The following is a 20,875-nucleotide window of genomic DNA, read 5'->3' on the forward strand; positions in this document are numbered from 1 at the left end:
GGAGGGGGGCATGGCCTGAGGTCCCCAGTCAAGCCCTGCTGGGCGGGAGGTGCAGCCTGAGGTCCCCTGTCAAGCCCCACGGGGATGGGGCGGGGAGGGCGCAGCCTCAGGTCCCTGCTGATTGCTCGTTAAGGCTCATTACGGGAACTCGGTCTCTGCTGTGGGCACAGCCATCTTATGTTACAGAAACCCGGCCTCTGCTGTGGGCGCCAACGTCTTTGTGGCAGAGTGACAGTCAATTTGCATATTACCTCTTTATTACATAGGATATTTTCATTGTTATGACACTTGCCCTTGCAAAACCTTAATGTTGATAAAAAGCAACTCTTAGTTTAAATATACAAAAAACTGCTGTCTCTTTTTTATTCTGAATCACTAAAAATCCTATCTAATAAAGAGGGAATATGCTAATTGAACCTCACACTGTCGCAAAGATGGCGGCACCCACAGCCAATAAGGGAACATGCTAATTGACTGCTCCACCCTCAAAGATGGAGGTGCCCAAAGCCACAAGATGGCGGCGCCCAGCCCCCTCAGCCCCCCAGCTGCCCAGGGCCGGCCCAAGGCGCAGGCAAGACTCGGATGTTGGCTGCCCAGGCACCCAGGGCCGCCCGAGGCTCAGGTAACTAGGGCTGGCCAAGGCTTGTGCTGCCGGCAGTGGCAGCAGCAGAGGTGTGATGGGGCGTCACCTTCCCCTGATCGCCGGGTCGCCTCCCGCCCCTGACGGCTCCCGGACTGTGAGAGGGTGCAAGCTGGGCTGAGGGAATCCCCCTCCAGTGCATGAATTTTCATGTACCAGGCCTCTAGTTTTTTCATATGAATCTCTGAATCTTACTTGTTTGTTCAGGATACCTTTGCCATCTGTGTCAGCTAAATCCCAAATCTGAAATTCAGAGGAAAAAAAGTATCAATCTATATTTTAAAGAACAATCATTTTAAAAATAAATTAATTCCCTGTAATTTACAATCTCATGCTCTTTGGTAATCAGATTTAAGAATTATAGAATTGAAAGTGGAAAGAAACCTTAAGTTCAAATTTAGTTCAAATACTAAAGCCATTTAGTTCAAATACTAAAGCCATTAAAGTTACTCAAGAACATTTAAGGCATCGTGGAAAGACATGAAACCAGACTCTAACTTCCAATCCAATGCCTTTTTCATTAGCCCAGGTTCTAACTCCAAATCTCTTGCTCTTTTTACTAACACATACTACTTTGATTTTAGATCCTTACTAAGATGATATTTTTTCTTATGGGAAAGTGGAAATAGTTGTTTATTTGTGAATAAATTATTAATGATAATTTTTCAGGGTTTTTGAATACATATCATGTATAAGGACTCTCCAGGAGATCAAGCTGGCAGAGGGACTTTCCACCTTTTTGTGCTTTTTCTTAAGCCTCTCATCCCCCACTGTATTCACCACATACAAAGTGCAGTTGGAGACAGTTATAATAGAGGAAGTAGAGATAGAGCCAACTCTCTGAGTGGGTGGCAAGGTTCCCAGTCTGCAGCACTGTTTCTCCCCACAATACCCAAATGTACTATTACTTCTTCATTTCATCCCACTAAAATGTAATTTGTTTTCTAAACATCTGAAAAACACCTTACTTTTTAAATTCTCTCCATCGCATTACTATAACTGCCTCTATGACTCAGTTCTAACTTCTAAGTTTCTTAATAATATCTTTCTGAATTTGTATCCAATCTATCTACACTGCTAACTATTCACTATAATCTAATTATAATAAATAAATACTACCTTTCCAAGTATCAAGTCTGGAAGCCCTGATTTTTTCAGGAAAGCAGCAGCATCAGAAGCTAATACCCTTCCAGTATTGCCTGTATCAACCTGAAAAAAATACAAATGGTAAGCTGACAAAGACAAAATTATTTGTGTTCCTTACTGAGATTTGAGAACTGGCATTTTCAAAAAGGGAATGGGAATCCTTTGACTAAACCAAGGCGGAGGAATATATGCATAGCCATATAAGTAGAGTACCATCTAGACAGCACTGGCAATTTACAAAATGTTTTTTATCGTGTCCATTATACAAATGAGAGAACTGAAGCTCAAAGAAAATAGAGCAAATTAGTGGAGTCATAACATTAATACATTATCTCCTGACTCCAACTCTTCTATAGCACCTTTTAAATTCTAATAAACTTACATGGCAATAGGAGGAAAAAGAAGCATTTCCTGGAGAGGTCTTAGCTGCATGTGTTACCTGTTTTTCCAAACACCTTAAAATCATTAACTTCTGCTTTTATACTTACTGTTAGGAACTACAACACTTTATTAAAAAATCAAAGCAGCTCCAAAACCACCAGTGATTCCATAATAAAATTAAAGAAACATTTTAAAAACTGTTAAGCTCCTAAAGCACATTAAGGCTAACACACCATTTCAACTAAGGGGGACTTTCCTTAAGACAGAATGAGGTCACCAAGAACATAAAAACAGTTTTAAAAAAATGACACTCACTTCTGCAAAGATTTCCTAAAGTAAAGTTCAATTTGTAAAAATAAAAAGCAAGTTTTAAAAAGGTATGAGCAAGATAACATGATACTACAATATTTATGAGCTGTTTTGCAACTTTACTTAAAAGACTAATAAGTTTGTTGCAAACATATACAAAGCATTCAGACAAGCCAATCCCAGCAAAGAAGCAAAAGAGAAATCCTTTCTTTCAAGTGCTCAGCAAAAAAGAAGGAACTACCCAATCCAAATGTGGGGTAACAAAGAAGTACAATAAGAGCTGGGAAATCTGCCTCTAGAATTTTCCAGAATTCCTTTTCTTTCCCCACTCTCTGACCATGGGAGGGGCGGGGGTGGGGGTGAGGAGAGAACACCTACCCTAGCATAGTCTAAATATAGAAGCACTCAGGGAAAACATTAATCGATCTCTTATGAAATATTTGTGTACTGTATTCCAATTAAGAATTTTACTATCTTCTATCCTTTTGTTACTAAAATAAATTAAATGCAGCCGTTTAGTCATGGTCATACAGAGGTGGTTTCTGTTGTACTCTGATGCTTGCCTAAAGGCTTTACCATAAGCTACCAGATACAATTATGTCTTCAACAAACTCTCAGAGCCTCATCTAAACAACCATATCTTGTACTCTGAATTGTTAACACTTCAAAATATAGATTTTAGGGTAAAGTCTTCTGAGTTGATATCCCTTAAACAACTTTCAGACTGTACTGGTAGAGAGTTAGAATTTCCAGGACTCTTTGCAGTCTAGAAATACATATCTCTATCTCTATCTCTCTCTCTCTCTCTCTCTCTCTCTCTCTCTCTCTATATATATATATATATATATAGATTGATAGATAAAGAGGTAATATGCTAATTGGTCCTAACAGTGTCCCAGGCTGTGTGCAACAGGCTGTGTGCGCACAAGATCTGGTGGGCGGGGACGGGGACTTGTGCCACCAGGACATGAGGCTGCCGCGGGGGGTGCCCCCCACCCCCCGGCGGAGGCACGCGCAGGCCTGCCATGCTGCCCAGCCCAGAGGGGGGCATCAGGACAGGCCGTGGCGGCCCCCAAGAGGAGGCATGCGCAGGCCCGCTGCGCTGCCTGTCTGGAGGAGGGCATCAGGATGGGCTGTGGTGGCCCCCCAGGCAGAGGCGCACACAGGCCCGTGGCACTGCCTGACCCAAAGGGGGTCGTCAGGACAGGGGCGGGGCCTCAGCAGAGAGCTCTCAGCACTCCTGCGCTGAGGTCTGAAGACGCAGAGAGGAAGGGAGAGCAGATGGGCAGTTAGGGGGTTTAGGCCAGGAGGGGAGAGCAGATAGGCAGTTAGGGGAATCAGGCCAGGAGGGGAGAGCAGAAAGGCAATTAGGGGGATCAGGCCAGGAGGGGAGAGCAGATAGGCAGTTAGGGGGATCAGACAAGGAGGGGAGAGCAGTTAGGGGGATCAGGCAGGAGGGGAGAGCAGTTAGGGCCATCAGGCAGGCAGGCAGGCAGGTGAGCGCTTACAAGCCAGTGGTTCTAGATTGCGAGGGGGATCCCAGATTGGAGAGGTTGCAGACCAGGCTGAGGGGAATACCCCCAACCCTGGGGAAGGAACTTCATGTACCGAGCCTCTAGTATTTTATAAAAACAGACCCCTGACCCAAGATGAAGGAGAACAAGAATTATATAGGACTGAATGAACTGGTAAGAAAAATGAAATTATGGTTATTTACTTGGAATACTGTTGGCATTATTTTTAATATTGTATTTTATAATGGACATATGGGAAAGCACTTTATTTTTCCTCTTACACTATCTCTAACCCTCAATTTAACAGGCTCTGTACAGTGGGGCCTTGACTTACGAGTTTAATTCGTTCTGAGACCACGCTAGTTAAGGAGCTTGTTAACTCAAATTACTCTATCAACTCAATGCAAAAAATCAGCCGAGTGACAGCTGGTATCTCAAAAAACTCGTTAGTCGGGACACTCGTAAGTCAAGGCCCCACTGTATTTGTAAAGTGAATGAAATAGTTTTCAGTAGTCTCTGATTTCACTGACTCTTCAGAATTCAAAAACAAATCCTTTGCCCCGGCCGCTGTGTCTCAGTTGGACATGTGGCTCAATTAGGCGTTGTCCAGTGGGCACTGAAAGGTCACTAGTTGATTCCAAGTCAGGACATAGGCCCAGGTTGTGGGTTGGATCCCCAGTAGGGGGCCTACAGGAGGCAGCCAATCAGTATTTCTCTCTTGCATCAATGTTTTCCTCTCTCTCTCTCCACGCCCCTCCTCCCCCGTCTCCAGTCCTCTCTGTCTCAAATCAATAAAAACATCCTACATAGTAAAAGCCTAATATGCTAAGTGTCTGGTTGTCCAGTCATCTATTCAGCCAATCAAAGCATAATATGCTAATGATATGCTAACGCCACGCAACCACTCCCTATGACGTGCACTGACTATGAGGGGGCAGACAGTCAACCAGTTGACCAGTCGCTATGACATGCACTGACCACCAGGGGGCAGACAGTCGACCAGTCACTATGATGTGCACTGACCACCAGGGGGCAGATGCTCCAACTAGTAGGTTGCTTGCTGCTGGGGTCTGGCCAATTAGGACTGAGCGAGATAGGCTGGGCACGTTCTGGACCCTCCCACAGTCCCTCCCCAGCTGGCCAACCTCCTGTGTCCCTCCCCCGCCCCGACTGTGCACCAGTGGGGTCCCTTGGCCTGGCCTGCGCCCTCTCGCAATTCAGGACACCTCAGGGGATGTCAGAGAGCCAGTTTCGGCCCTATGACAGAACGACCGGTTGCTATGACGCACACTGACCACCAGGGGCAGGCGCTCAATGCAGGAGCTGCCCCCTGGTGGTCAGTGTGCTTCCACAAAGGGAGTGCCACTCAGCCAGAAGTCGGGCTCATGGCTGGCGAGCGCAGCGGCGGTGGCAGGAGCCTCTCCAGCCTCCGTGGCAGCCCTAAGGATGTCTGACTGACAGCTTAGGCCACTTCCTGTGGAGAGCAGGCCTAAGCTATCAGTTGGACATTCCCTGAGGGCTCCCGGACAGCGAGAGGGCACAGGCCGGGCTGAGGGACTCCTCCCCCAATGCACAAATTTCATGCACTGGGCCTCTAGTATATTTTTAAAATCCTTTAAGTGAATGTCCTTACTTTTTATGGCAATAGAGTAATTTTTACATAAGTTAAATAAAAATTTGGCCTCCTTATTATCAGGGTATAACTGAGAAATTCGATTGTACAAAACAAGGTCATATTTTATTCAGACAGAACAAGCCACTATTAAGGAACAAGAACTGACTTTATGTGAAGTCAATGTCTACAAAGTCCTCCCCCCAAAAATGGCCTGCAACTTGATTTATAAGGTGTCAGTTTCTCAGAGAGTAAAGCAATGTCACCTCACAGAGTAGGAACTTCAGCAGATATGGGAAACCTCAAGATGAGATAAATTCACTCAAACTTGCATGTACTGCCAGTGAAATATGGGGTGCGGGGATTTCTAAGGTTGGGATCCTAGCCTCAAAATTGAGGTACAAATAAAGAGGCTTTATAAAGTACAATCTGAGATTCTTTAAAAATGTTAAGGAAAAATTAGTCTCTAGCCTTAAAGTTGTTAAATAGTGAATGTATGGCTCTAGATTTGCAAGTCACACAACAAGGAGACCTATTAATAGTTCATTAATGTTTTTGTTTGTTTGTTTGTTTGTTTATAACAAAGGTGGAGATTTATTGAAGAACAAGTACAGACTCCCACGTGGTGAAGGGGAAAGAGTCCCCTATTAATGTTTGCTCTAACTATGTAAATAGCCAGGTCAAATATAGAGACCAGCCTTTTCAGCGATTATGATCCCAAGGTGAGAGGATTATTAGGAAAAATTATCCAATATTTGGTAATGGGCAAATGAGATTGTCTACACCCTCAGGAGATTGTCTGATCTATGGTTGATTAACTTTCCATCAACTAGGCTATTTTACACTCTGTAGGTTAAATTATAAAAAAATTGATAGTGCCGAAACCGGTTTGGCTCAGTGGATAGGGCGTCGGCCTGCGGACTGAAGGGTCCCGGGTTCGATTCCGGTCGGGGGCATGTGCCTGGGTTGCGGGCACATCCCCAGTGGGGGATGTGCAGGAGGCAGCTGATCGATGTTTCTCTCTCATCGATATTTCTAACTCTCTATCTCTCTCCCTTCCTCTCTGTAAAAAATCAATAAAATATTTTTTAAAAAAATTGATAGCAATGCAAGTGAATCCTGTCCATACCAATGAAATGAATTTTGTCTGGAGAATATAAATCTCTATAACTCATATTCTCATCTTTACATTTTACTAGTTATCCCAGTAATTAATGAGTTGAATAAAATCCTTGACACATGTTCATTTTACATTTGTATGAGTCATGGTTTTAACTTTATAAATACTAAAAACCTTAATAAGTCTTAAAAACAACTAAAAGTCATTTTCATTTGACTTATATTAATATGGATATTTATATTGAGATGAATGCATCTAATGTTATATGGATTTTTAAAAAATATATTTTATTTTATTTTTTACAGAGAGGAAGGGAGAGGATAGAGTCAGAAACATCAATGAGAGAGAAACATTGACCAGCTGCCTCCTGCACACCCCACACTGGGGATGTGCCTGCAACCAAGGTGCATGCCCTTGACCGGAATCGAACCTGGAACCTTTCAATCTGCAGGCCGACACTCTAGCCACTGAGCCAAAACAGTTAGGGCACTATATGGATTTTTAAGATACATAAATATTTGAGACAATTAAGTGTTTGGCCTTAATTATCTTTCCTTCATTTTTGAGAGCTTGTCAAAAGTATTAAGTACTCAAAACATGAGGCTAAGGCACAAAAAGTTGAAAATAAGACATGTCAAATTTATCCAGCTGACTGGTAATCTGCATGTATACAATCGAGGTGAAAGTATATTTTATGTTCAATCTAAGACAAACAAAAATCTTACCTGTCTATAGTATTTTTCATATACAGGATTCCCACTTGATAACTAAAATAAAAAAAATAGAAATTAAATTCTATTCAATAACTTCTATTGATATATTTGCATTCATTCAATAGATATTTGAAAAATAAAGATAAACAGGATTAAAATATCCTTAATTTCAAAAAGTTAGTTTTGTTTCTTTTGGGAGGGAAGTGGGAGTGAATAAAGGCAGCCATATAGATTACTAAGAATCAGGTACAAGAAATAAAACAAGAATTTTTAAATTACTCTTGATATCAAAAATCATTTCCTCATGCAAAATTTTACCCAGAACCCAACATATAACAATTTAGGGGTGAAATGCTTAAAGTTGAAAGGCCCAAAGCCTTAAGCAGTCACCCTATACCCAAGTGCCCAAAGTACCTATAAATACAATTCAAACACATCAATCTATACTAATAAAAACCTAGGTGATCCTTGCACCCTCACGCGACACCCTCACGTCATCACAAGATGGCTGGCAGGGGAAGGCAGTTGGGGGAGACCAGGCCTGCAGGGGAGGGCAGTTAGGGGCGACCAGGTCAGCAGGAGAGGACAGTTGGGGGCCATCAGGCCAGCAGGGGAGGGCAGTTGGGTGCGATCAGACCAACAGGGGAGGGTAGTTGGGGGCGATCGGACCAGCACGGGAGGGCAGTTGGGAACAATCAGGCCATCAGGGGAGCAGTTAGGCATCAATCAGGCTGGCAGGGGAGCGGTTAGGGGGCAATCAGGCTGGCAGACAGAAGTGGTTAGGGGCAATAAGGCAGGCAGGCAGGTGAGCGGTTAGGAGCCAGCGGTCCCGGATTGTGAGAAGGATGTCCAAAGGGTCCCAAATTGGAGAGGGTGCAGGCCAGGCTGAAGGACACCTGCCTCGTGCATGAATTTTGTGCACTGGGCCTCTAGTAGAATAATAAAATGAATACACCAATGGATGTACAAAAAGATGATACTATCACCAGATCTGAAATGCCTGTAGTCAGGAAGTGCCATTCAATTCATACCACAGTTCAAAGGGTTCCTTCGTTATTTGATGAACAGACTTATCATCTCATCTGAAACGCAATTTAGGAGTATCAATGTTTGAAGGCACACGTTCAACTATACATGAATGTGTAAGAGTGTTCTGGAACCAGGAAGGGAGTCCAGGATGGCTTTATGAGGGTGATATCGGTGCAGGAATTTGAAGTACAAGTGGGGGGCGCGGGTGATTCTATACACAGGTAATAGCATGCACAGAGGTATGCATGCAACAGAAAGCTCAATTATGTTTAAAAGAATCACAAGTAGTTCTGAATAGTGGTACAAAGTAAGCACAAGGTTGTAAAGTTTTGTTTAAGACAACTAATGAAGGGCTTCATCTGCATGGTAAAAGTAAAGAAAAGGAGGATGGAAAAAGGGGACAAATTCAGGAGTTATTTACTTAGTATTAGTTCTAGGTGATTAGTTATATGTGAAAAGGAAGAGTACAATGGAATGTACACTGCTACTTAGGAAATAAATTTAATGGCCCAGGGAAGGCCCCAACCACTGGTAATAGCAAAAAAGAAGGATATGCTTTGAAGAAAAGTTTATAAGATAGATTTGTCAGGGCTTATTAAATAGATGAGGGGGCAGGAAAAGCTTAGTTAGAAATACAAAGATAGAGAAAAATATTTTTAAGCATCAAAATTGGGCTTTTTTTTTTTTTTACATGGCCTATAGTCTTAATGGGTACAAGTCTGGATTAAGAAACCAACATTCACCAAGTGCCTACTTTGAGAACATATTATGCAAAGTACTTTATAAATACTTCCACACTTAATCCTTGTGAGCCACATATCATCCGTTTGCAAATGAGGAAACCTAATATGAAGGCTAATTATATGTGTCAATTTGGCTAGGCTATGGTATCCAGTTGTTTGGTCAAATACCAGTCTAGATGTTACTGTAAAGGTATTTTTTTAGATGTGATTAATATTTAAATCAGTAGACTGAGTAAAGCAAATTAATCTCCATAATGTGGGTAGGTATCATCCAATCAGTTGAAAGCCTTAAGAAGAAAGAATGAGGTCCCCCGAGGAAGAAGGAATTCTGTCTCCAGATGTCTTCAGACTCTCAACATTAATTCTTCCCTGGGTCCCCACCCTACTGGCTGCCCTGCAGATTTAGGACTTGCCAGCCTCCACCCGAGCTAATTCCTTAAAACCAATCAGTAAGTGTGTGTGTGTGTGTGTGTGTGTGCGCGCGCGCGCGCGCGCGCACCTGTGCATTCCCTGTTGTCTCTGTTGAACCCTAACATAACTAGTCTCAAAGAGGTTACTTGTCCAAGCTTTTAAATGGCAGAGACTGGACTTAAATGCAGGTGTGTCCAACTCCCAGCTCCATGCTCTTTCACAAAAGCATGCTGCTTTCTCATATGCCATGGTTTGCTCAGGAAGGTCTTGATTTACAATATGCTGTCCCAGTATCCCATCCAGTTTACCATTTGTCTCAGATTTCTCATTTTCTTAAATGAACAATTATTATTAATCACCACATTAAAATAAGCCAAAATGGATTCAGTACACTTCTAACTGTATACATCTAGCTTCTGGCAAAGATATCAGCTAATCATGTGTAAGTGCTTTAATCACTTGAACAAGTGATGAAATCTCAAAAAGGACTAGTGATAATTTCATCTTTCTTTTCCTGACTCTACAGATATAACATAACTAAACTCTTTCTTTTCAAGGATAGCATGCAGAAGACCCACTGAGTATCTTCAGATGCAGGGACTGCTAATTGCTTACAGCCTTTCCAGACAGTAGGAAAAGTATTTGACACTGGTGCTCCTGTTGGCTATTTGGTGTTCAATGACCTGCAAGATGCACCAGGCCACCAGCTGGCTGTCAGTGGGGAATTCCAGGTTAGGTGGGAGGAGTCAGGTCTGATAACTCTTGAGGTGGTTTTGTGGTTTTTTAAATTTATTGTAGAGCATAAATCTACAACTGCTTATTTTGTTGTTTGGTAATCATTTTTTACCTACTATACCCTTTCAGTAGCAATAAGCTAAAATGAAGAAATTGTATATTTAAAACAAAACTAAGTACTAAATTTCTATTTCCGTAGAAAGCAGATAGACAATTTGCATAAAACTTTTGAGGCTATTTCTATTTAAAACGGAGCTTTAGTGACATCACTGTTAACAAGTTAGCTGTAATTATCAACATTTACAAATGTTTTCATATATCCACAGTTAAACTGTTAAGGACAAAAAAATTATCAAATACAAAAAACAACAACATGGCAATATTGTATGCTCTACTTGCAAGGTATCATCAGATTTTAAAGACTGGAATCTTTAAAACACTAACTTTGCAAATTGGTATTGAATGTGCTTGAAAACAAGTCCAAAAATTGGTTGCATTTGTTCAAAATCAGTTGGAAATCTTTAATCAAAGATTAAAGTTCAATGAATAATGCTCCAAAAAAACAACAACAAACTTTAGCTTTGAAGCTTTTAGCAAATAGCAATTATTATAAACTACATTTGCCAAAACACTGAAATGCATCCCTTAAAATCAAGGAAACACCTAGCTTATGTGGCTCAGTTGATTGGAGCATCATCCCATACACCAAAAGGTGGGTTTGATCCCTAATCAGGGTGTGTACAGGAGGCAATGGATTGATGTTTCTCTTTCATGTTGATGTTTCTCTCTCTCCCTTCTTCTCTCTAAAATCAGTAAAATTAAAAAAAAGCAAAGAAAGAACTGAATAAATTAAATAGTGAGAGCTCAAATAGTATAAAAGACTGAATCTTGAAATTCTATAATTATACTTTGTAATAAATTGTAGGAATTCCAGCAAAAGAGTATTTCTTTTTTAAACATATTTTATTGATTTTTTACAGAGAGGAAGGGAGAGGGATAGAGAGGAAGGGAGAGGGATAGAGAGTTAGAAACACAGATGAGAGAGAGACATCGATCAGCTGCCTCCTGCACACCCCCTACTGGGGATGTGCCCACAACCAAGGTACATGCCCTTGACCGGATTCGAACCTGGGACCTTTCAGTCCGCAGGATGACGCTCTATCCACTGAGCCACACTGGCTAGGACAAAAGAGTATTTCTATTTTTAGCTGAAAAAATTTATACTCTGTATTGAAATGAAATGAAATTACAGAAAGCCTACAATTTTACAGCATCTAAATTTCATGGAACATGTAAAATAATCATATATAGGGACAACTTACATGAAAAGATTTATCTTCTAAAAATATTTGTCAAAAAGAGTACTTTTAGTAGAGGCAAAAAGACACTTACTGTGAAAATATTAGGGCTGATAACTTTATAGTTTTCAGTAAGAAAAAAATTAGAATTAAGAATATTCTCCATTTAGTAAAAGTTTTCCTGAACTAACCAGGTACAATGTGTACAGAAAGCATATTAGCAATTAAAAATATTCTCTGGTTACAGAGAAGAGTCAACTGTAAGGGTTAACAACCACAATACATAAAATGTAACTGAAAAATACTGCAGGCAGTTTTATGAAAAAATTAGAACTAGTTAAACTATATTGGAAAATAATTACATTGTTCAGAAAAGTATTAGAGACAGATATAACTAAGAAACTGATTTAAAATCTGATTATTACCAAGAATAATTATTCTGCTTATGTTTTCCGATATTCTGATAACCTATGTAAAGACTTTATTTTGTTGTAATACAGAACAAATGTTTTAGAAATTTTAATTTTTAAAAAAATATATTTTATTGATTTTTCAGAGAGGATGGGAGAGGGATAGAGAGTTAAAAGCATTGATGAGAGAGAAACATCGATTAGCTGCCTCCTGCACACCTCCCTCTGGGGATGTGCCCGCAACCAAGGTACATGCCCCTAGCCGGAATCGAACCCAGGACCTCCCAGTCCACAGGCCAATGCTCCATCCACTGAGCCAAACCGGTTAGGGCAGAAATTTTAATTTTTGAAAACAGACCTTGAATAGAACTGCTTTACTGATCTACCAATGTAATGAAACCATTTTGATGGCCAAAAATGAAGTATTTTTTTTTAATTTACAGAATTGAAAATATAGTGTCTTTTTCATTCTCAAAAATGGCCCAGTTTCAATGAAAAATTACAGTAGTGGTGTAAATTTTCTGCTAGAGAAAGTAAATGACATGTGTTCCCGAAATAAGGAGCTAATTGTTTTTTAATATATGTTTTTTTATTTCAGAGATGAAGGAAGAGGGAAACAAGTATCAATGATGAGAGAGAATAATTGATTGGCTGCTCTTGCATGCCTCCTACTGGGGATCAAGCCTGCAACCCAGACATGTGCCCTGCCCCAGAATGGAACCATGACTTTCGGGTTCATAGGTCAACGCTCAACCACTGACACTGGCCAGGCAATACTGAGTTACTTTTTAAATACAATCCAGTTGAATTTTTAGTGTCCCCCCAAAAAACTCATACATACTAGTAGTAAGAAATCCTGAGTTCCATACTACCTTATTAATCATCACCTTACAAACTCATTGGGTTACTACATAAATACATTTGAGAAGGCCTGGGCTCATTAAAGTATTCTAATCTAAAGTACACCTTGTGCTGACTACTATACTTATACGATACAGCTAAGTGAGAATGGAAAAAGCCATTTAAATTGCCAATTCACTCATCAAGCAAAATGATCAAAGAATGTTTTCCGTGTGTCTCAATAAAATTGGTTTTTTTAAACTGAAATATAACCATTTTAGAATTTAAAAAATCACAAATACACAACACACATAATGAATGCACAGAGGAAAAAATGTGAAAGGTATAGCTAAAATGCTAACAGTAATTATGTCTGGATAATGGAATTATAATTATTTTTACATTCTTTACATTACTCTGTATTCCCTGAAAACTTTTTTTTTATAATAAGCATGCCCTACTTTTATAAGTAAAACAATAAAGCTATTTTCAAATTGGAGGAAAATATGAAACTCCAAAAATTTTAAATCAGTATGCAAAATTGCATATGAATTTTTTTAAAAATATTTTTATTGATTTTTTACAGAGAGGAAGAGAGAGGGATAGAGTTAGAAACATCGATGAGAGAGAAACATCAACCAGCTGCCTCCTGCACACCTCCCACTGGGAATGTGCCCGCAACCGAGGTACATGCCCTTGACCTAAATCGAACCTGGGACCTTTCAGTCCGCAGGCCGACGCTCTATCCACCGAGCCAAACCGGTTTTTGGCTGCATATGAATTTTTGACAAGGAAAACTTAAACTAAAGTTGTAAAATCAAATTCTGACCTCTTAAAATACTAATGTTATTAGAATTTTAAAGTAATTATTTATCATTAACTATCATAAACTCTTATCAGTTGCCACAAAGTAAAAGGGGGATGGGAGGCTACTAATTTTATTAAGAAAAGTCATGTAAAGTGTAACAAACTTTACTAAGAAAAAAAGTTATTACAAAAGTAGAGCATAGTATATCATCCTACAGTCTGGTAGGTTGTATTATAATTCTTAATCATTTATTCTCCTTTTATAAGAGTATTAACAACCCTCCCTGTTGCCATGTGACTTGTAGTGCCTCTCTGTGGATACCCTATTGTTGGCTTGGCCATGTGACTTACTTTGGCCAATGAAATATGAGAAAGTTCCAGTTCCAAGTAGAAGTTTTAAGAGCTTTGTGTTTCCACCAGCTCTTGCTCTTTTCTCTCTGCCAAGAGAACAGTATGTCATAAATAGGGGGTGCTCCTTCATCCTGGATCCTGAAATGAAAAAGAATTGTGGAGTAGAACCATAATAGATTACTAGAGAACCTATAATGTGAGCAATAAATAAATCTTTGTTATTGTAAACACTGATATTTGGAGTTATTTTTTAGTGCAGCATAATCTAGCAAAAGTTAACACATAGGTAATCTAACCCCAAAGTGTACCAGGTAGTAAAAAAAAAAAAAGGAGACCCTGGTTATTGGAAATTCATAGGTTGATAAATGAATGTTGAGTTGCTTCATATAAATTTTCTAATTTCATTTTTGGGGGGTTTTGTGGAGGGGAAGATGCTACATTATATGACTTCAAGAGCCTTTGATTCTAGTATAGTACACAATATGAACTGAAACTTTAGTATTAGGCTTATTGTAAATGGTTATAGTACAATGTTGAAAAAAGGTAAAAATAGAAAGGCATTCTCTAAAACATAATGCGATCTTTTCCCATTAATCACAAGATCAAATGATACGAAGAATAACCAGTGAATAAATTAATAAAATGACGAAGGGAGTAGTTATACAGGAGTAGCATGGAAGATCTTTGTGATGAAACAGTTTATCTTAATTGTTGTTATAGTTAAATGAATCCATACATGATAAAATTGCACATGCACAGTATATACATACAAAACTACAAATAAGTATTTGATAAGGTCTGTGAATGTGCCAATATCAATTTCCAGGTTTGGATCTTGTACTATAGGTTAGGTGTTATAGTTAGGGACAACTGGTGAAGGGAGTAGAGTCCAACTTTTTGAAACTTCCCATGAAAAGGTCACGTTGAAGACCACTGTGAAGTAGACAGAAAGTGGCAATCCAGACAGAAATAACACTGTGTATAAAGGCAAACAAATATAGAAGTCTAGGTAGTGAAAAGGAGACAATGGAACAGATTTCATTCTTTCAAATAAACCACTCAAAATCTTTTTAGTTTTGCTCTCTAAAAATGTAAGATGACGAGTAACAATTCAGTACTAGTGAACATAAAAAAAAGAGTGTTATGATGCACATGATTTTCTGGATAATTTACCATTCAAATATTTTTGAAATATTAACACGCAAAAATTAAGCTATTTAGAATTCACCTTTCTAAAACTCCATTTTCAAGAGAGCTGAGGAACTAGAAGGGAAACTAGCCCTTATATCCTTGGAATCTTCCCACAGTTTTAGTTACCAAAGGTCAAACACTGTTCAAAATATTAAATGGAAAATTCCAGAAATGAAAAATTCATGTTTTAAATTGTGCACCATTCTGAGTAGTGTAATGAAATCTTGTGCCATTCTGCTCCAGCCTGCCTGGGATGTGAATCATCCCTTTGTCCATCATATCCACACTGTATGTACAATAAAATATTTTGGGAGAGAGAGACCACATTCACATAACTCTTATCATCGTATGATGTTATAATTGCTCTATTTTATTATTAGTTATTGTTGTGCCTAATTTACAAATTATACTTTATTGTAAGTATTTGTGTACAGGAAAAAACATAGTATATGTAAGGTTTAGTACAATCTGTCATTTCAAGCATCTACTACGCATACTGGTACAATGTATCCCCTGTGGATAAGGGGGACTACTACTGTACATCTGTGTGTCAAGATACTGAAAACCTATAAATATAAAAGCCTAAACGACCGTTCAACTGGTAGCTTTGATGCTCACTGACCACAGGGGCAGATGCTCAACGCACAGGCATGGAAAAGACTGATGAATCTCAGAGGGAAGGGGGAGAGGAGAGGGCAGGAAGAGATTAACCAAAGATCTTATATGCATACTAGAGGCCCGGTGCATGGATTCAGTGGGGTCCCTCGGCGTGGCCTGCGGGGATCAGGCCAAAACTGGCAGTCCGACATCCCCTGAGGGGTCCCAGATTGTTCTTCCTAGCTTTTCTCATTATCTGACATTTATATCTGTTTGTTTCTGTTGGTTTCCTTTATTAGAAGGAGGCCAGTGACTTTGTCTTACTCACTATCCACTGAGCCAAACCGGTTTCGGCGATACTCTTATTTTTAAACTCTCATTTTACACATGAAGAACCTGAAACACAGATTAAATAAATGCCCAAATTCACATAGCTAGTAAATAAATGGCAGAACTAAATTCCAAGCCATGCAGTACAATGCCAAGGCTCACTCTTTTACTAGTAACCACTACCCAAAAGCACTAAAAATTGCCAACTTCTCTGGGTTGTTTCGACATGTTTAAAAAAAGGGGGGGTAGAAAGAAGGAAGGGGGGGAGAAGGAAGGAAGGAAGGGAGGAAGGGAGGGAGGGAGGGAGGGAGGGAGGGAGGGAGCAGAAAATACCTACTATAACTCATCTTTGTGAATATTACATGCTTCATATACTTAAAACCCTGTTTGTGTTACTCATTAGTAGTATTAGTTTCTTAAAAATATGAAGTACATTTACCAAGAAAATAGCTAAGTAAATCCCCCACCCCAAAGTTTCCAATTCTGATTCAGAGTAGGACTGAAGTGAGGTCTAAGAATTTGCCTTTCTAAGTATTCAGGTGATGCTGATAGTACAGAATCATGTTCAAGAACCCCTGAGCTACATAACCAAAATGTGAATTAAACCTCTTTCAAATAACACTATGTTTCCTGAATATCAATGGCTAAACTAGGCATCTTCAAAGTACTGAATATATGCATGTTTTTCCCTAAAGATTAGGAACAAGTGTCCACTCTAGACACTTCTATTCAACATTGAACTGGAGGTTCTAGCCAAGGAAAGTAAACAAGAACAAGAAACAAAAGGCATCCATCCAGATAGGAAAGAAAGACATAAAACTATCTCAGATGACATGATTTTATATATAGGAAATCCTAAGAAATCCACTAAAAAAATTAATAGAATAAATGAGTTCAGCAAACGTGCAGGGTATAAGATCAATATACAAAAATTAATTGTACTGTTATAAACTTGCAATGAATATGAAAATTAAATCAGTTGAACAAAATTATATCCTATATAATAAAAGGCTAATATGCAAACCAACCGAAAAGCGGAATGACTGGTCACTATTGACATGCATTGACCACCAGGGGCAGATGCTCAAAGCAGGAGCTGTCCCCTGGTGGTTAGTGCACTCCCATAGGGGGAGCGCCGCTCAGCCAGAAGCCAGGCTCATGGCTGGCAAGTGCAGTGGCAGGAGCCTCTTCCACCTCCCCAGCAGCACTAAGGATGTCCATCTGCCAGCTTAGGCCCACTCTCCATGGGGAGTAAGCCTAAGCCGTCAGTTGGACATCTCCCGAGGGCTCCTGGACTGCGATAAGGTGCAGACTGGGCTGAGGGTCCCCCCAAGTGCACGACTTCCGTGCACTGGGCCTCTAATATATATACAAATGGAAAACAGGGTCCTTTTTGAGGTGATAAAAATGCTCTAAAATTAACTGTGCTGATGACTGCAACCTCTATGAATAAACTAAAAAACACTGAATTGTAAATTTTAAATGGATGAGTTGTATTACCTGCAGATTATATGTCAATAACGCTGTTTAAAAAGTTTAAAATTTTTAAACAAACAATAGGGCAGGAAGCTCAAAGAAAGTCTCTTAACACCTAAACAATTTTTAAACATTTTATAAATTCAGTACCTCTAGTACTTCTTAAAGTTGTTTGATGGTTCATATTTCTAAATGCAGATATAGTTTTAAAAATTATCATTAATTTTGACACATGGAATATTTTTAAACTAGTACTAGGAATTAACTCAGTAAATTTATAATTTGCAGACTATACTTTTCCTTTCCTAGCCTCAAAATGAAAACTATAAATTAGTACCTAAAAATATTCAATTTTTAAACATTTTAAATATATTAAACATGTATAAGTATACAAGTCATGTCAATTATATACACTAATTTTAAAAATAGAATGCTTTGCGAAGTTTCATTTTAAGTGTTTTTCTGATGAGGTTATAGGAAAAAGTAAATCTTGTCCACTTAACATAAAAATACTGGTAAAATTCCTGTGTTAAAATAAGGAAGAAATTATTACTAAAAAATTGTGAAAGTATAAAAGAAAAATCTGCCAAGCACAGAGACAAATCAAGTCATTTCAAGCAAGTCTGGCTCAAAATACAGTAAATAAAGTTTCTGAACCACTCTAAAGAGCCAGATGGTCCAGAATCCACTCCCTAAATCTTACAAGGCCCTGCATAAAAGTGTGCCAGAAAAAACAAAACAAAACAAAACAAAAAAACACAGAACAGAATGTAAGAACAGACTAAGAATGAAAGCATCCCAGCCAGCAAAGGATAAAAACTGTAAGCAAATTAAAATTATCCTATCTTCAAGCTCAGAATTTTAATGCCAATTTCCTATACTAAGTGAACTTTACAAATTATAAATGGCCTTTGCAGCCAAATTAAATATGCTCAACTTAGTTTATTGACAATAGTATTTAGACATTATTGCTCCTATCTGAGAATATTACTGCTGTCTGCTTTGCCATTCAAAATATTCTAAATATAAACTAAACAAAAATCACCCAAGTTTCATTTCAAAACTCAAAAGTATCAGAAAAAGACAACTCAATCATGTAGTACCATTTATTACTCCACAAAAAGGAATTCAGCAAACAGTTTATCAAAGGTTATTCTCAGGACGACACTCCTACCAACTAAGCTATACTGGCCAGGGCGACAGAAGATCAGTTTGAAAGTAAATACATATTGGTATGATGTACACCAGCAGTTCTCAACCTGTGGGTCGCGACCCCTTTGGGGGTCGAATGACCCTTTCACAGAGGTCGCCTAAGACCATCGGAAAACACATATATAATTACATATTGTTTTGTGATTAATCACTATGCTTTAATTATGTTCAATTTGTAACAATGAAATTGGGGGTCACCACAACATGAGGAACTGTATTAAAGGGCCGCAGCATTAGGAAGGTTGAGAACCACTGATGTACACTAACCTAGACAGGCTTAGGTTTTCATGAGTTACAAATTTCTAGAGGTTGCAAAATATAAAACTACCTTCTATCATGTTTACAAAAACCCTTCACTATAACTTGGTACAACAATCACTTCTAGAGATGTAGTCTATGCCAGCAGTCGCCAACCTTTAGGACCTCACAGACCACCAGTGGTCTGTGGACCACCGGCTGGCAACCGCTAGTCTATGCAGTAAGTTGGTTTTCACATAATAAGAAGTTGCAGCCTAGAACATATGTTCAGTTATAACCAAGGACTAGCACCATAATTTGTTCTATCAGAACTATTTCACCCTTAAAAATAAAGACTCATTCAATTTATGAGCTGTATACACTACCTGGGTTATAATCCTGACTCTACTACTTAGCAGCAGCTTGACCTTGAACAAATTACTTCACCTCTGTGCCTAAGTCTTCTCTTTTTGTAAAACAATATTAAGGATGATCCAGTTAACAAGGATAATAAGGATGATCCATTATTAGATTATAAGGATTACTAAAAGCAGTGTCTGACATATCATAAATGCTCAATAAGTATTAGTTATTGCTATTATTATCCCAATATTGACCTCTTCTCTCCCTCCCTCCATCCCTCTCTCTCTCTCTCTCCACACACACACACACATACACACAAAGACCACTCTCTGAATAATCTGTTACTTTTACATAACAACAGAGGAATGTAATATCATGTGAATTTTCATTCCAAAATTTGTCTGAAATATTGTCAATGACTATTTACAGGAAGCAGCATTGAAAATAAGCTTGAGAACAGATGTGCCTGGGTTCAAATCTCAAATCTACCATTTACAACAATCCTGAGTAAGTAATACAGAAGATTAACTTCTACTTGTAGAAAGGCTGTGAAAATTAAGTGAAATAATATATGTAAATCACCTAAAAGTATCTACTGCTTATCAGGAGTTTAACATCAGCCCTTAACAGTGACATAAGAATGTTATCCTTCCAGGATCTTTGCATTAATATTTAGCTCTCTAGATAAAATTGTTCCACAACTAAAATAAGAGCACTAAGAAAGGCAGAAAAATCACACAAAATTAAGTTTACAATTTCTGGCTGTCTCACCATTTAAGTGTTTTAAGCTCAATGTCTAGGCACTATTAGTCATTCATGGCTCATGGAAGGTTTAGGAGTAAAAATATAAAGATAAAATATTCCCTCTGTCCCTGTCCAAGAAAGCTTATACTTCTGTAACTCATATAAGCCTTTTTTTTTTATTTGTTCCTCTTTTATCCCCCCATAACTCCCCTCCTTCCAGCTCCCACCCCACCCTCCGCCCTCACTCCCCACCCACTGTCCTCATCCATAGGTGTACGATTTTTGTCCAATCTCTTCCCGCATCTCCCACACCCCTTTTCCCCCCAAGAATAGTCAGTCCATTCCCTTTCTATGTCCCTGATTCTATTATAATCACCAGTTCATTCTGTACATCAGGTTATTTATTCACTTGATTCTTAGATTCATTTGTTGATAGATGCATATTTGTTGTTCATAGTTTGTATCTTTACCTTTTTCTTCTTCTTCCTCTTCTTAAAGGATACCTTTCAGCATTTCATATAATACTGGTTTGGTGGTGATGAACTCCTTTAGCTTTTCCTTATCTGTGAAGCTCCTTATCTGACCTTCAATTCTGAATGATAGCTTTGCTGGATAAAGTAATCTTGGTTGTAGGTTCTTGCTATTCATCACTTTGAATATTTCTTG

General features: G+C 38.9%; 1 protein-coding gene across 1 annotated transcript in view; it reads right to left on the minus strand.

The window, feature by feature from the left end:
* EPS15 (epidermal growth factor receptor pathway substrate 15) overlaps window positions 1–20,875 on the minus strand; it is a 112,190-nt gene that overhangs the window by 81,823 nt on the left and 9,492 nt on the right. The window contains 3 exon segments of the mRNA XM_006110087.3: window positions 836–883; window positions 1,760–1,849; window positions 7,448–7,489. Coding sequence (XP_006110149.1) covers window positions 836–883; window positions 1,760–1,849; window positions 7,448–7,489 — 180 coding nt within the window.

Source organism: Myotis lucifugus, unplaced genomic scaffold (assembly GCF_000147115.1).
Source record: "Myotis lucifugus unplaced genomic scaffold, Myoluc2.0 scaffold_37, whole genome shotgun sequence".
Taxonomy (NCBI): Eukaryota; Metazoa; Chordata; class Mammalia; order Chiroptera; family Vespertilionidae; genus Myotis; species Myotis lucifugus.